This window comes from Ranitomeya imitator, chromosome 1 (genome assembly GCF_032444005.1).
Source record: "Ranitomeya imitator isolate aRanImi1 chromosome 1, aRanImi1.pri, whole genome shotgun sequence".
In the NCBI taxonomy this organism is placed as follows: Eukaryota; Metazoa; Chordata; class Amphibia; order Anura; family Dendrobatidae; genus Ranitomeya; species Ranitomeya imitator.
Window position 1 is genome coordinate 216376400 of NC_091282.1, and position 14110 is coordinate 216390509.

General features: G+C 41.9%; 1 protein-coding gene across 1 annotated transcript in view; it reads left to right on the plus strand.

Annotated features, from left to right (window-relative positions):
• The window catches only part of PRRC1 (proline rich coiled-coil 1), a 36404-nt gene that overhangs the window by 7978 nt on the left and 14316 nt on the right, over positions 1–14110 (plus strand). Inside the window, exons 3-4 of the mRNA XM_069753941.1 lie at positions 5814–6209; positions 11194–11339. Of these exons, the coding sequence (XP_069610042.1) occupies positions 5814–6209; positions 11194–11339 (542 nt within the window). The remainder of the gene's footprint in view (positions 1–5813; positions 6210–11193; positions 11340–14110) is intronic.

Genomic DNA, 14110 nt, shown 5'->3' on the forward strand with positions numbered 1-14110 from the left:
AAATGTTCATTTTTTCCTTCCATGTTGCTTCTGCTGCTGTGAAGCACCTGAAGGGTTAATAAACTTCTTGAATGTGGTTTTGAGTACCTTGAGGGGTGCAGTTTTTAGAATGGTGTCACTTTTGGGTATTTTCAGCCATATAGACCCCTCAAACTGACTTCAAATGTGAGGTGGTCCCTAAAAAAAATGGTTTTGTAAATTTCGTTGTAAAAATGACAAATCGCTGGTCGAATTTTAACCCTTATAACTTCCTAACAAAAAAAAATTTTGTTTCCAAAATTGTGCTGATGTAAAGTAAACATGTGGGAAATGTTATTTATTAACTATTTTGTGTCACATATCTATCTGGTTTAACAGAATAAAAATTCAAAATGTGAAAATTGCGAAATTTTCAAAATTTTCGCTAAATTTCCGTGTTTATCACAAATAAATGCAGAATTTATTGACCTAAATTTACCACTAACATGAAGCCCAATATGTCACGAAAAAACAATCTCAGAACCGCTAGGATCCGTTGAAGCGTTCCTGAGTTATTACCTCATAAAGGGACACTGGTCAGAATTGCAAAAAACGGCAAGGTCTTTAAGGTCAAAATAGGCTGGGTCTTGAAGGGGTTAAGTACTATTAAAAACATATTCAATCAGAAGTAGATGCTGAGGTTTCCCCAGAAAAGTCACACTTGCAGAGCAAATAGCAAGAATTACACACCATTTTTGCATGTGTCAGGCAAATTGCTTTATGACATTTGAGACATTCATAATTTGAAAGCCTTCTGGTTCCGCTTTCCGTTTGGCAGGTGGTGCATCTCCTTCTTTTGTGAGGTGGTGCAGATGGTGACTTTTCACCATCATCTTCTGGGCGGAACCTTTTGAGCTGAACTTGAAGGCGAGAGGGGATACCGATTGTTTTCACGCTTCTCCTGCGTAGCTCTCCAAGTACTAGTTCATGGGCCAATTTTTTCAGATACAATTGTCTACGGAGTGGTTCAAGCTTGTTTTCAAGATAAATTACTTGTGAATTTATACCACCCAAATTCAACATAGCAAAAAATATGACCATTGGCCAGCGTTTGATGTTTCTGCTGACGTTGAAAGTGGAGCACATCTGATCTGCTGTATCCACACCCCCTTTGGTGGCATTGTAAAATGTAATTATCTCCGGTTTTTTTTCTGCCCCAGTCCCAGGATCGATGGCAGCATCATCATGAAGTGTTGATAGAAGAAGTACGATTTTTTTGGCATGTGGTACATAGGAAACTAAAGCCTTTCCATTATGGAATGCAAACATACTGCTGTACTGTTGTCTCTCTTTCACACTTACAAACTGTGGCGGCAATTCCCTTTTGTTTTTTCTTACAGTTCCCACATATGACAGCTTCTGAATTTTCAGATAATCAATCAGATCACAACTTGTAAACCAATTGTCAGCTGTAATATTGCGACCCGATCCAAATAAGGGTTCAGCCAGTCTTTTTACAACATCAATGGGTTTGTTGCTCACACAGTAAGGACCTTCTGGTTGTTTTCCTGCATAAACTTCCAGGTTGTAAGTGTAGGTCTTACTGGCATCAACAAGGGCATACATTTTTATTCCATATTTGTTTGGCTTTGATGGAATATATTGACGAAAGGCACATCTACCACGAAAACCAGGGAGCATTTCGTCAATAGTGAGATTCTCTCCAGGGTAATAACTTTGTTTACAGTTTACAACAAATCTTTGAAATATATCACGAATTGGAGCAAGTCGGTCATGTGTTTTGCGTTCGGTTCGGGTAGTTCTGTCGTCAAACCGAAGGCAACGAATTAGAATCTTGAATCTGTTTATGGACATAACAAGGCTAAATTTTTCAACTCCATCCCCATCTTTACCCCGAAGTTCCTCCAAACTTTGTCTATTTGCCCTATAAGCTCCTGCAAGGTACAGTAATCCAAAAAAAAGCACGCAATTCTATTTCATCTGTGGTCTTGATGGTTCTGTTGCAGATGTACTTGTCCTTTATAATGTCTATATATTGGTTGGTATATGTGACAATAGAGTCCAGAATGTCATCTGTAAATATACTGTTCAAGCATTCAACTGCAGTTTTTGCATTACGTGCAGTTCCTATTACTGCAGGAAGGTGAGTAATGTTTAAAGGTTCCCTACGTTTTTTCTGGAATGGCTTCTTGTTCCATTTAGTATTTTTATCTTTTCCAATATAATATGATCCAACTTCTTCATCCTCACCACTGTCACCATCTTGCTCTGTTTCAGAATCCAGGACACATTCTTCCACCTCATCATGAGAATCAATCTCACTTTCCTCTCCTAAATCCTCATTCAGTGTGAGGTCTCTATCATCTAACAGCATGTTTGTTACTTCCTCAACATCAAGTTGTTTGGATAAATTGTACATTTTCCTCTCCATTTCAGCAGATAATCTGAAGCAAGGGAAGGAATATGTTAGGGAACTACTGTATATGCCTGAGCAGCACACTTTCTTTTATAAAATCTACCTTATTTCTATGAAATATCCTCACATTTTGTGCTATACATTCATAAAACAAGCTAAATAAACTATTGTGATGAATAAAAACATAAAATACCAACCTTACTGAATGTGACGTATTCACATACAATGAGCCTGAGAGATCTGTGCAGCTATATCCTCTCCCCTGAAGCTCTGAAATCCAACTGTGATATCAGGTTTCACAGACCTTCAAGAGACAGGAGACTACCTGGAGGGAGGGGGTTTCCTCACAATCTGGTGAGGAAGGAGAAATGAAAGTAAAAGAGAAGCGCCTGTCAGATCAGTTGTATGTGACGGAGGGTTAAGGTCTCATTTTGGCATTTATCTTGTATCAGGTCCTGTCCTTGATATACCAGAAATGTCCAGAAATGCCTGTCCTGTCGATCAGTGGCGGCATCTGTCTCCAGCCTCAGCCAATGAATGGCTTTACAACATTTCTGGCCATTTCCTATATGTCAAGAACGGGACATGGAAGTATAGACTAGCGGGGAGCCAGTAAGTGCCGGAACAAGACCTGTGAGGGATCAGTTTCTGGTCTTAATAGTGCAGTGGGGACCATACTGATAAAAGAAGCTTCCCTGACCCCCGGATCTGCTCCAGAACTGCCACTTTAGCGGTCCTGTCTCCGCCAGATATTAATCTATGACACTGTGACCACCAGACACTTGACCGTAGTGACCACTGATCGGCCGGGGGCTGGTAGTCATCATGTCATCAGTTTTGGTCCAGGCAGATTACTGGGGTAAGTATAGGTTATTTTTCTCCTTTTATCAGCATGGCTTCCCACTGTATATGTTTAAAAAGGAAGAAAACCCCTTTAAACAATTTGTATTTCCAGAATGCATCTTTAAGCAAGCACAGTATGGTCTGAAAATAGAGACTTAGAAGACAGAGCACTTGTAGATATTATTAAATCAGTAGAATATTGTTCCTTATCATGTAAATCAAGAGTGCATCATCTGGAAGGGTATTATCCTGCACAGAGCAGGCGAACACAGTGACCACTTGAAGAAAGTATTTATAAATGGAGTTATTATTTGCACATAAAGAACATGACAAACACTGTTTATGGATAATGCAATAAGGTGCTTCTAGTGGGAGAGACACAAGACATTCTATCCAGAGCATGAAGTAAAGACATCCTATACGGCAATAGTGTCTGCCTACTGAAAATTAGTGTGCATATGAGTACAATTCCCTATTAACTCAAGTTAGATAATGTAATCCTGTGGTATGGAGAACAAAAGAGCAGATTAACTTGCATATAAAGTGTAGCACAACACACTGTCAATAATATGTAGCACAGGATGGAGATCAAGAAATTGTCATCTATGGACATATCATTCCAAGTGGCAACCAGCTCGGGGACCGCTATGTGTAGTGATAAGATAGAAAAACCACTGTCAGCTGTGAAGGTAGATAATAGAGCGGTAAAAGTGCCCAGTATGGAGACTGTCACTTACTGGAGAGAGTGCCTCTAGCTGGATGCAAAAAAAAAGCTACATTATATTTCACCTATAGTATACTGAACGAGATCTGGACTTCAGTACAATGTTACTGTACAACCCTCCCTACAACATGCACCTTCTGACCACACTTGCTTGGTAACGAAAGTTTCACAATAGTTTTCCTTTTTATTGGCATCATTTTTAGTTTCGTACTCAACAGCACATCTGTTTAGAGCAATACCTGTCATTTATATTTGCATCTAGTCCTATTGTGTACATTTGTAACACTATATTCTTATTTAAGTAGGCAGACACTATTGCCGTATAGGATGTCTTTACTTCATGCCCTGGATAGAATGTCCTTGCGTCTCTCCCACTAGAAGCACCTTATTTCATTATCCATAAACAGTATTTGTCGTGTTCTATATGTGCAAATAAAAATTATATTGATAAATACTTTCTTCAAGTTGTCACTGTGTTCACCTGGTCTGTGTGAGATAATACCCTTCCAGATGATACACTCTTAAATTACACACCTGAACACCGTACATTGCAGCAAAGTCAGGTAGGCTAGGGTTAAATCCTAGCTGTACAGGCTCTGATTAGATGACCAGGCTAGCCTTGCATGTAACAAGGCTAGCTGTTCTCCTTGGTCATTCAGCTCAGGGAAGCTGACCAGATTGGATGTGTCTTGGAGCTGAAGAGAAAGACAGGCCAGAATCCCTCTCTGAGAAGAGTCAGCACAGTCTGTGTGCAGAGAATCGCTGGTGTCAGTGGTTGCTTTGGACAATAGCTCATATTTTACAGAGCTGGGGCTATATCGGACATGTATGAGTACACAGGGTCTGCTCTGTTTAGTTACTGCCTGGACAAGACTAGGATTTAATGTTTGTATGATTTAATTTTGGTCCTGTGGAAAGCAATAAAAACTGCACGTATTTGGACCAAAACTACTTAATGTTTACCAGCGAGAACGATCCCCTACAAAACATAATAATATTCAGTGATGTCCAGAAAACTGATGGTTTCATAATATGACAAAACCAAGTGAAAAATGCACGACTTCAGATGTTAATGAAAACCTACCTATGAAAGGTGCACCATGCTCCATAACAAAGTGAATGAGTGGACATGACACGCAAACTAGATAGGAGCAGCGTTAACACCAGAGCATGCCCCACAGAGTTGCCTAATGCCTGCACATGTGTATTATGTCAGAGATGTTAAGGAAAAACACTGCTTGGGGACACACATAGACCCACTCGCCCACAATCCAGGGTTGCATTTGGCCTGAGTCTTGCTCACCCTGATGACTAAGACCAGGAACTGTACATACACATAATACAAGAGGTGATAACGCAGGATCTGCTGTAGACTGTGTAGCTCCTGTTACCTCTAAGGATGTTACTGGCTACACTAATACACTCTGCAGTGCAGTGAGCGTCATCAGAAGTAAGACCCTGATAAGAGCGCACCCGGCCACAGCGTACCCTCACCCTCGCCGGCAGCATCCATATGGTGCCCGCTCTGGGAAGCCTCTGAGGAGGCGTACTGGTGCACCCAACTTTTGGCCACGTCAAGGGTGCGTCAACGTTTGCGTATGAAATAAGTTATCTTCTCGGGTACTATAACAGGTGCAGTGTTAGAATTGTTGTTATAGGGCCTACGTCCCGTACTCTACTGTGCGTTTAAAATACCTTTTGGGAATGACGGATTCCCTTTCCGTAAGTAGATAAATAATTGCTTGTGATTATGATAAATGCACATCTGTCTTTGCTTTTTATGTCCTGCATTATGATGAAACCACCATGGCTGTATGAAGCTCTGACCTGTACTTTGTCTTCACTTTACAGTTTTATCGAGTCCACTGGCTACTCCGATGATCCCATCAGCACAGTCTTTTTCACCCCCTAGTTTTTCTACCCCTCTTCCCCCTTCCACCGTTCCTCCCATGAGAACCTCAGCTCCTCTGCCGTATACACCCCCGCCTCTGGCCTCAGGGGGGCTGCTGCCGCCTCTTCACACATCTGCACCTGCAGCTTTCAGCAGTCCGATACCATCTTTCTCTTCTCCTGCATCTTTTCCTCCTCCACTCGGCTCTGCTCCTGCACCAGTCTTATCAGGGCCACCTATGGGTCCTCCAGTCACAGGATTTTCTATGGCTTCCACCTATGATATTACCAAGGGCCACGCTGGGCGAGCACCGCAGACACCATTGATGCCTTCATACTCTGCACCCCCGGTCACAGGTTGTGTCTCTAATGTTTTGTATTCTTACTCTCTTCCATTGGGGTGTCTCCTAATGTCATTAAAGCTCTTGTTTGCAGTTGTTCATGGAGTGTAATGGAGAATTCTCCTATGAATTGATATCACAACTTTAGAAAAAAAATGTAGCCATGTTTCAGCCACCGTGTAGTAGTTTTTGATCGGTGGCGTCTTGGTCCAGAGACCACTCTGATCACTCAGAGAAGGGGCACATGTGTCCACCTTGAGCGTGAGCAATGTATCTTTGTGCTCTTTGAAGTTGACTGTCACAAGCCTTAGGACTTGTTCACATGTTGTGTTTTTGCAGCGTATTTTTCCACCCATGCTGCTAATTTCTTTTTTTTTCCCTGCAGATTCAAATCTGTAGCATGTCAGTTCTTTCAGCGTTTTTCAGTGTTTTTCACCCATTTAAATAAATGTAAAAACACACAAAAACATGCCTATTTTATGCAGAGTTTTTCCTGCTAACATGCTGGTTTTTGCAGCAGAAAAATGTGCAGCAAACACAAACATGTGCGCATAACTTAAGCCTATGTTCACATGCAGCATTTTTTCTGATGCCAAAATCTGCTGTCTTGGCAGGAATAAAACTGCATCCAAAACCCACCCTTTTTTCAGCATTTTCGCCGCGTTTTTACATAGTTTTTTGGATGTGGATTACATTTCCGCTTTGTCTTAAGTACACATTTAATAAAGTTAGTTCTGTTCACCAGAAATGCTTCAAAAACACAGTTGTGTTTTTTGCAGCATTTTTTCACATTCTCATTGCTTTTTCTGGGAGCAAAAGAGCTGAAAGAACTGGCATGCTGCAGATCTCGAAAACGCAGCAGTTTTCAAATTCAGTCAGAAAAAAAACTTGTACATGAGATTTCTGAAATCTCATATCTTTTGCTGGTACTGTGAAAAAGTAGTTTGCATAAAAAAACGCTGCAAAAACACAATGTGAAAACAGAGGCTTTAACACGTGTTTTGTTTTTTTTTGCAGTCAAAACCTTCACTCCGCATTAAAAAAGCTGCATATAAAACACAGTAAATAGCTGCATTTTGCTGCATTTTCCAGGCATATTACATGGGATTTGTCTACTGTACATGTTCATTTAATTCACCAAAAATGTTACAAAAAATGCAGCACAAATGTTATGCTGCGTTCTTTGCGTAATTTTCTCATTGCTTTCTATTGGGGGAAAAAAAAACGCTAAAAGAATTACCGTAATGTGCTGCAGACGCAGCTGGGGTGAGGCCATGTGATTTTTAAAGGGTTGTCCAATGCAACAATTGTGCTTAAACTAGTAAGTTATGCTACTTATTACTATCCCTCATGTGTTGTATCTTAAAGGGAACCTGTCACCCCCAAAATTGATGGTGAGGTAAGCTCACCGTCATCAGGGGCTTATCTACAGCATTCTGTAATGCTGTAGATAAGGCCCCGATGTAACCTGAAAGAGGAGAAAAAGAGGTTAGATTATACTCACCCAGGGGTGGTCCCGCTGCGGTCCGGTCAAATGGGTGGGTAAGCCCACTGTTATCTACAGCATTCTGTAATGCTGTAGATAAGCCGCCGATGTTACCTGAAAGATAAGAAAAACAGGTTAGATTGTACTCACCCAGGGGCGGTCCTGCTCCGATGGGTGTCTCAGGTCCGCTCCGGCGCCTCCTATCTTCATTCCATGATGTCCTCTTCTGGTCTTCATGCCGCGACTGCAAGATAAGAAAGATAAGAAAAACAGGTTAGATTGTACTCACCCAGGGGTGGTCCTGCTCCGATGGGTGTCTCAGGTCCGCTCCGGCGCCTCTCATCTTCATTCCATGACGTCCTCTTCTGGTCTTCACGCCGCGGCTCCGGCGTACTTTGTCTGCCCAACAGGGCAGACAAATTACGCCGGAGCCGCAGTGTGAAGACCAGAAGAGGACGTCATGGAATGAAGATGGGAGGCGCCGGAGCGGACCTGAGACACCCATCGGAGCGGACCTGAGACACCCATCGGAGCAGGACCGCCCCTGGGTGAGTACAATCTAACCTGTTTTTCTTATCTTTCAGGTAACATCGGCGGCTTATCTACAGCATTACAGAATGCTGTAGATAACAGTGGGCTTACCTCCCCATCGATTTTGGGGGTGACAGGTTCCCTTTAATATCTCATCTTGAAGCTTCGGCCCTGGTTCTCGACAGCTCCTAATTTAAGTCACTTTTCACAACTGCAAAATGTTTAGTAATGGCAGGGTGTCACGCGATTCCACAGTATTTCCCGGGCGGTGGGCAGTAACGACACCAGTTGAATATGATTTGCACATTTATGATCACGTGCCGACTAGACTCCTGCTCTTCTCTTTTATTGAGCGAAGCCGGAGAGACTAGTCTGCACGTCATCGCCTACCTCTGCAGGGCATATAGGAGGATTGTGACAATGTGCACATCTCACACTGTCATGATTCGGCAATCTGCAATTATTCTCTATATGACTTATTCTCAGACCAGAAAACCCCTTTAATAAGTTTTGCACCTTACTGATTTAACCACATTTCCAGATATTTTATTACTCTGGACAACATCTTTAATCTATGTATGTGGATGCATAATTTTAAAATAATTGGAAATACTTTATTTTATTTCCATGACCTAACAGATCTGTGTTGTTTTCCACTAACATGAGAGATAATAAGTGTATTCCCTAATGTAGGAGGATCAGGTGCTGTCAGATATCAGCAGCATTAGGCACTTGGACGTGGGTCACGCAGAGACTTGTCACACTCAACCCTATCTTTTCTTAAACTTCTATACATCACACTTTCTTGAGTTTATATATTAGCCACATAACATAGGTGTCTATGAGTGATGAGATAACGTGCTCGGATGAGGTGTTACCGGGTGCTAACTGAGTGTCTTCGGCATGCTGGAAAAATATGTTCATAGCTTCTTGTCTGGTAGCTTTTTGACAGCCACAACACATGCAGGAATCGCTTAACGAGCAGGCAATCCCTGCATGTGTTGCGGCTGTCAAACAGCCACCAGACATGCAGCTGTGAGGACTCTGAACATATTTTTCAAGCATGCTGAAGACACTCGGTTAGCACCCGGTAACACCTCATCCGAGCACGTTATCTCATCACTAGTGACTATTTATTGTGGACCGAGTCACAGGGACCATTGATTGAGTGACTTGGAGCTGGGTACAGAGATGCACAGAGGAATTTTCAGTTACTCCATCTACTAGTCTATATGGTCAAAATTGTTGGTGCCCCTCATTTAGTGACAGAAAAACCCACAATGGTCACAGAAAGGACTTGAATCTGACAAAAGTAGTAATAAATAAAAGATCTATGAAAATGAACAAATGAAAGTCAGACATTGCTTTTCAACCATGCTTCCACAGAATTAAAAAACAAATAAAACTCATGAAATAGGCCTGAACAGAAATGATGGTACCCCTGAAAATAATGTGACAAAAGGGACATGTTAAATTAAGGTGTGTCCACTAACTAGCATCACAGGTGTCTACAATCTTGGAATCAGTGAGTGGGCCTGCATATAGGACTACAGATACTCACTGTGCTGTTTGGTGACATGGTGTGTATCACACTCAACATGGACCAGAGGAAGCGAAGGAAAGAGTTGTCTCAGGAGATTAGAAAGAAAATTATAGACAAACAAGATAAAAGTTAGAAGACCATCTCCAAGCAGCTTGATGTTCCTGTGGCTACAGTTGCACATATTATTCTGAAATTTAAGATCCAAGGGACTGTAGCCAACCTCCCTGGACGTGACTGCAGGAGGAAAATTGATGACAAATCAAAGAGACAGATAATATGAATGGCAACAAAAGGGCCCAGCAAAACTTCTAAACAGATTAAAGATGAACTTCAACCTCAAGGAACATCAGTGTCAGATCGCACCATCCCTTGTATGAGCCAAAGTGGACTTCATGGGAGATGACCAAGGAGGACACCATTGTTGAAGAAAAAAATCATAAAAAAGCCAGATGGGAATTTGACAAACTGCATGTTGACAAGCGACAAAGCTTCTGGGAGAATGTCCTGTGGACAGATGAGACAAAAATGCAACTTTTTGGCAAGGAACATCAGCTCTATGTTCACAGATGGAAAAATGAAGCATATCAAGAAAAGAGCACTGTCCCTACTGTGAAACATGGAGGAGGCTCTGTTATGTTCTGGGGCTGCTTTGCTTTATCTGGCACAGGGTGTGTAGAATCTGTGCAGAGTACAATGAAAGCTCAAGACTATCAAGGGATTCTAGAGAGAAATGTTCTGCCCAGTGTCAGAAATCTTAGTCTCAGTCACAGGTCATGGGTCTTGCAACAGGATAATGACCCAAAACACACAGCTAAAAACACCCAGGAATGGCATCTTTGGAAAGAGCTGAAACATGGAAAAGGCAACCTTCAAACACGAGACAACTGGAGCAGTTTGCTATTGAGGAGTGGGCCAAAATACCTGTCAAGAGGTGCAGAAGTCTCATTGACAGCTACAGGAATCATTTGATTGCAGTGATTGCCTGAAACGGTTGTGCAACAAAATATTAAGCTAAGGGTACCATCATTTCTGTCCAGGACTATTTCATGAGTTTTATTTTTTTTTTTAATTTTTGGGAAGCATGGTTGAAAAGCAATGTCTGAATTTCATTTGTTCATTTTCACAGATTTTTTATTTATTTTTACTTTCGTCAAATTTAAGTTATTTCTGTGACCATTGTGGATTTTCCTGTCATTAACCGAGGGGTACCAACAGTTTTGACCACGTGTGTACCAGGGCTGTGTATGGATATTATAATGCAGACACATGTCTCCTCGTGATAACTTTATTACTGACGTGATAATATTCAAATATTCTTAATTTTCCTGCTAAGCTTATATAACACATTAATTCAGTTTTCTGCAGTGTACAAAACACATTCTTATAAGACATCAGATAAAAGAGCCAAAACTTATTGGTGTTTTTGTTTCCTTTTTGTAGTTTTACCAAATGCTGTTCCCCAGCTTGCTCCTGTCGCCCCCGGTGTATCAGGCTCTTCCATTACATTCCCGGAGGAGCCTGAAGACCCCAGGGTGTTTGCTGCCCACAATGACCAACCTGCTGGAGGAATCTGGGGCTTCATTAAGGTGAGATGCGACAGCTTTATCCCCTCCTGCTGCAACCTGTAGTCCTTTTTGCTTCCACATTTTTTGGTAGCTTTCCAGGAGCGATAACTTTTTTTTTTTTTAAATGACATCCATGTGATGGCTTGTTTCTAAATGGGATCAGTTGTATTTTTTATTCCGCCATATAATGTATTGAACGAGTTCCAAACTTTAATTTTTTTTTTTTTTAATCTATCTGCTATTTTCACAAATGTAGTGCAGATAATTTAAACTTCTCCCATCCTGTGTTCTTTAACCAAGGGTTGTTCACATTCATATAGTCTCTGGTGAGTCTCTGCTGTTGCTCCTGGTATGGGGCATTGACTGTGGAGCTGATGTCATCTTGACAGGCTCAATGCGGAGCATTCCATGGGGACGGAACGCCCAGCTCCGAGTCGTTGAGTTACTGGTTGTTGATGTGACTTCAGTGCTGCAACAAATGCCAGATATTAGGAGCATCGGCAGAGACTCGCCAATGGACCCGGAGAAGGAGAGGACAACATGTTTTGCTTTCTTTAAAAAACAAATTGCTTGAAGAGACTAATTCTATTTCAAAGGGAGCTATACCTTTTGAGGGTGCAGCTAGTTTTCTTTTTCGCGTTTTCACCTTCGTATTTTTCTGCTGACAGATGCATGAGGGCTTGCTTATTTCCCTGACAAGCAGTTTTGAAAAACATGATTCATTTTATCTGGGCCTTTCACCAATTATATACGCCATGTCATTCATGAGATTACCGTAACTAAGCGCAGCGCATGGTGATCGCATGAAGGTGCCTGCTGTTTCTCACAGCAGGGCACATGGAGTCATTGGCCCCCAAAAACTACGATCGCTGTGATTGGCTGGCTGTAGAGAATTGAACAGCCAATTTACAGCGTTTTGAAATTGCCTGAAACACTGATGTCCAGCCTACAATCAGTGCTGTGAGAACACCAATCATAGGCTGGAGCCTACCAATACCGGCGTATTCATCAGGGCCAGCTTTGATTGGTGTTATCAACGATGACCCCAATCACACCAGAGTGCCCAGACATCATCTGACTCCACAGTGACTGCCCTTCACTTCCTCATTCTAGCTGTGGACTTGTACAGGGCGGTCACTGTGTCACTCTGTGCTGGGCCTTGTGGTACCAAAGACTGTTCTAAGCCTGTGCTATCACTGCTGCTGCGCAAGAAGACTTCCTGATCCATCCCTGTTACGTTCCTGATCTTTTTTAAGCCACCCCAATTCCTCTCTTCTCTCTTCCCCACCCCCTTCTGCCACCAAGCACTGATCAGCACTTGACCGCTCGATTTTTTTTGGCAGTTTTTTCATGCGTCCTGCAGCTGCTGATCAGTGACGCAAATCACTGATCAACATGCATGCTTGCTGTTTTCCATGCCTTTTTTTTGTCCCTCTTCATTTCTCCCCCCCCCTCCTTCTTCACCACCTCCGTACGTGTGTACTGCAGCCGCCAAGCTGTGATCACAAATCACTGATTAGCACCCATGCCCGCTTTTGGCAACAACCTTTTTTTTTTTTTTGTCTTTTTTTTTTTGTATCCCCTTTTTGCACCACATTTGTGCATGTGTCCTATAGCCGTCGAGCGCTCATCTCAGTGATCGGCTTCCTTTTTTCTTGTTTTGTTTTGTTTTTTTGTGAAAAAAGAACTGAATACAAAAATTTTGATTAGTTGATAGGACTAAATTGGGGACAGTGCAAATATAGTATAATAATCTATGTCTACTACAGTATTTTTTACTTACGGTAATTGAGTCAGGTTTAGCATTAGTTGCAGGCGCTCAGTAGTATATTTTTTACTGATGTCTGTTTATTAAGTTTTTTTTTTTATTTCACCAAATTTTTATATTTTTCTTTCTATATTCTATTTTTTTTTTCTCCTCTAAATAAAAGAGGTTTACACCAAGCACTCATACACGCACCTGAATAAAATTTGGTACACACACAAACACATATGTGAAAAAATGTCTTCCTGCTGATTCCAAACCCAGTATTCAGTGGAGTAGGCATACGCTTTCCTTGCCTCCGACACTAATAGTGAGGGAGAGTATCCCACCTTCCTTTATTTTTCCTCCTCCTCTTCTTCTAGTAATACCGAACCGCCACGCAGACGCTCAGGATAGAAAATGAACCAGCGCCCACCGTTACTGCCCTTTATGTACCTCACATCCCGAAAATTATGAGCCACTGATTGCTGATTTTGTGGCGCAATCAGGAATCCAATTTGACACCACGTAAATATCATGTTGTGGCCGACAAATTTGTACTTCCAGCAATTTTTATCCCCAAATCCCACTTCATTATTTGCCAACTGGACCCCTGTAGACGTTGTAGAAATTATGACATTTTGGGGCTTGGTTCTTCACATGGGGATAGTGAAGAAGCCAGAAATTAGGCAATATTGAAGTGTTAACGTTTTGTATAACCCTCCACTGGTCCAGACATGCTTTGAGGCCATCCACAAATGTTTGCAATAAAACAATAATGCGTGGTGTCCTCCCTGAGATGACCCCAACTTTTACCAACTTTTCAAAGTTCAGCCACATTTGCCGAGACGTATGTTCCCCAAATGGACATCTGCGTGGATATGTCCCTCATTTATTTCAATGGGATGCTCAAATTCCAACAATACCTGCCCAGTAGGAGGGCCAGGTTCAGAATTAAGCTCCACAAACTGAGAGCACCCCATGGTACTCCCGTAGGTTTAGAGTTTATTTAGGGAAGGACACCCCAATTTAACCCGCTGAATGCCCC